Consider the following 3724-nt stretch of genomic DNA (forward strand, 5'->3'; position numbering starts at 1 on the left):
ATTATATTTTAAAATCAAAGAACTACTAATCAGGATATAATTAAAGAAATAAGAGTTCATGTTGCTTTTAAAATATTTCACCAATTTCTCTAAAGGAAACACTATCTACAGATTTGCATCGAAGCGTTTTTTATGATAGTGATTTTAATCACTGTCAGATATCATCTATACTGGACCCAATTATGCCACGATCCCACTGTGCTGGGTTTTTTTTAAAAAGTTATAGCATCATAATGTTAAAAAATGTAAAATATAATATCAAAAATTTTTTCACAAAAATAGCATATTTTTGCATACGGTAGTCATTTTCACCATGAAGACAAGTCCAGACGTCAAATTTTTTTTTTCAAATTAAAGTATATTACATTATCTTTAATTTCAGATATATATATAAAAGTATCAGTCTTTCCGGAACATTTTCAAAAGTTAAGTTGAAAAAGTTAATTTTTTGTAAAAAAGTTACCATTTTGAAACCCCATCCTTTGGGCTGTTAAAGGGTCAAATGTTCACAAAAATATATAAAATGATAGGTAATTATCTAAGGTATCTATAAAAAAAAAAATTATATTGATTCGGTCATTTTTAAAAAAGTTATGGCAATTTTAAGTAAAAAAAATTGAAAAAATATCGAAAATTAGCGATTTTTAAATTTGTAATTTTTTGGGGGATTTCCCCCGTTTACGGGGAACGAGGGAATTTTTTTCAATTTTTGAGGGTAATGTCTTCGACTAGATACGATTTGTGATCTTTTGACATATTGTTCATCAAAATCGGTCCAGCGAGAGCTGAGATTGAGCGTTCACAGACACAAAAAAAAAAATAAAAAAAAAAAAATAAAAAAATAAACACATCATGGTAAAATTAATACCTTCTCAGCTTCGCATCGAAGCTAAAATTTGTCCCGGCGACCTATCTTCTATGCGCAAAAGGCTACCGTATTCAAAAATATGCTATTTTAACAAATTTTTTTTTTATAAATTAAACACTATCTACTGATTTGCATCGAAGCGTTTCTTATGATAGTGATTTTAATCACTGTCAGATATCATCTATACTGGACCCAATTATGCCACGATCCCACTGTGCTGGGTTTTTTTTAAAAAGTTATAGCATCATAATGTTAAAAAATGTAAAATATAATATCAAGAATTTTTTCACAAAAATAGCATATTTTTGCATACGGTAGTCATTTTCACCATGAAGACAAGTCCAGACGTAAATTTTTTTTTTTCAAATTAAAGTATATTACATTATCTTTAATTTCAGAGATATATATAAAAGTGTCAGTCTTTCCGGAACATTTTCAAAAGTTAAGTTGAAAAAGTTAATTTTTTGTAAAAAAGTTACCATTTTGAAACCCTTCCTGTGGTCTTGTAAAGGGTCAAATGTTCACAAAAATATATAAAATGATAGGTAGATATCTAAGGTATCTATGAAAAAAAATTTATATTGATTCAATCATTTTGAAAAAAGTTATGGCAATTTTAAGTAAAAAAAATTGAAAAAATATCGAAAATTAGCGATTTTTAAATTTGTAATTTTTTGGGGGATTTCCCCCGTTTACGGGGAACGAGGGAATTTTTTTCAAATTTTGAGGGTAATGTCTTCAACTAGATACGTTTTATGATCTTTTGACATATTTTTCATCAAATCGGTTCAGCGAGAGCTGAGATTCAGTGTATACAGACACAAAAAAAAATAACACATCATAGTAAAATTAATATCTTTTCAACTTCGCGTCAAAGCTAAAATGTATTGGATATAAGGTTGACGTTTGCTAAGTAGGTATTCCCCTTAGGCATATTTAGAAATTTTTGTTAAACAAAGCATTAATAGAGCAAAAGTTCAAACAAAAGATATATATATATATATATAACAATAAACATGATTAAATATTTCATCATATTTAAAAGAAATCGACAGAAAGTATCTTAATAAAAGTAAGCATACTTTGATTAAGACTTTTGATAAACTAAACATAATATATAAAAATAAAAAGATAGTTTTAACAATCAATTCACACATGACAACAATAACATTTATTAATAATAAATTGAATAGAAAATTAAATTGTCATAAAAATTCATATTTTACAAATTTAGAGTCACAATAAACATATGCGCGGAAATGAGTTAATGCCCATATTAAAACCATGCGCGTGAAAATTGAAAAAAGCTTGTAAAACAGTAAAAAATAAACGAATTGAATTGATTTTTTTATGATATCTCAGAAATGTCATTGGACGGGTATGGTAAAAATTTCAAACCTTAAGTCGTAAAACAGTCGCAGGTGAGCAGCAAAAATTGTCTAACCTTTGCAAATAATTTTCCCGAAGTCTCATAACAGAGTATTTTTGTTGAAAAAAAAAATTTTTGAAAATCTGATCACACTAAGTAATTTTTCCAGAAAAACGTTTTTTTCCTTATTTTATTGTATAAGATTTTTATAATAATGTAAGGAATTACTTGATTATTTTTTACTAGATTTTAAAAATTGTCAAAATCTCATTGGGAATATTTAGCAGCTAAAGAACCTCCTTTATTTGTTTCTATGATCCAATAACACTATAAGATTAATTTTTATTCTAGGAGTAAAAAAAAAAAAAAAAAAAACTAATAAATAAAAAATGTTTTGAGGCATAAACATTTTATTGTCCGAAACACCAAAAATTTTAAATACATTACCAGGCGCTAATATAACAATTTATGAGTTTAATTATATTGATTTATTCAATTTTATTTAAATAATACTTTTCAATGACTTAATTAGCTTAATTATTGGCTAATAGCCTTGAATCATTTTATAAACTTTTACTTAATAAAGTACATGCATAGTGTTATGATATTTAAGAATAATTTCTTTTAATTTTCATTATTTTAAATACTTGTTTTATAGAATGGTTGTGCCAATTGTGATAATATTATCAAAGGTACACCAGTAAAACAAGAAAATCTTGAATCCACTCCAAAAAATTTTTGCTCAGCGGCTTGTTTAAATAAACACCAAAGAAAAGAGCTAACAAAAAAATGTAAGTTAATAGATGCATAAAACAATAATTAATATTTATTTTTATTGTTAATACTAATAGTAAGTTATTTAATTAAGTTTAATAATAATCAAGTCTTCGACATTTAAAAAATTCAGATTATTTTAGTATCTATTTATAATATTGAACTTTACATAGTTTTATAATTTTTTGATTATTATTGTCATACTATTTGAAATTGTTTAAATTATGTGATAACGAGTAAAAAAAGTATCTTAAACATTAGCAAATAAACAAACTAGTTATTTATTTGTTAAAAATAATGCTGTATTCAGGTTTTCAATTTTTTTTTTAAATTACAGCTGTTTTTGGTGATGTTCAAGTGGAGCATCCGTTTTCCATTAATGGGAATCAAACATTCGACTGGGATAGTTATTTAAAAGAAACTAATAGCATAGCTGCTCCAAATTATTGTTTCAAGCAGGTAAGTTAAATGCCCTATAGAAAGTAGATTTATTTATAAAATTTTAGAATAATGAAAACATTTTTCACTTAATGGATTTCATTACTTGATAACTATTTCAAGGGTTATTGAATCAAACTATAAAATGACATTAAAAAAAAATTACTATTACTACTTCCCCCCTCCCACCATACTCTTGAATTTTTTAGCTTCGATTGCGATGCTGAGAAGGTATTAATTTTACTATGAAGTGTTTTTTTTTTTTTTTTTTTTTT

General features: G+C 25.5%; 1 protein-coding gene across 1 annotated transcript in view; it reads left to right on the top strand.

Moving 5' to 3' along the window:
* The window catches only part of LOC126900423 (polycomb protein Scm), a 23078-nt gene that overhangs the window by 8363 nt on the left and 10991 nt on the right, over positions 1–3724 (top strand). The window contains exons 4-5 of the mRNA XM_050676127.1: positions 2896–3028; positions 3349–3470. Coding sequence (XP_050532084.1) covers positions 2896–3028; positions 3349–3470 — 255 coding nt within the window. The remainder of the gene's footprint in view (positions 1–2895; positions 3029–3348; positions 3471–3724) is intronic.

Source organism: Daktulosphaira vitifoliae, unplaced genomic scaffold (genome assembly GCF_025091365.1).
Source record: "Daktulosphaira vitifoliae isolate Bord-2020 unplaced genomic scaffold, ASM2509136v1 Scaffold_3, whole genome shotgun sequence".
Classification (NCBI taxonomy): Eukaryota; Metazoa; Arthropoda; class Insecta; order Hemiptera; family Phylloxeridae; genus Daktulosphaira; species Daktulosphaira vitifoliae.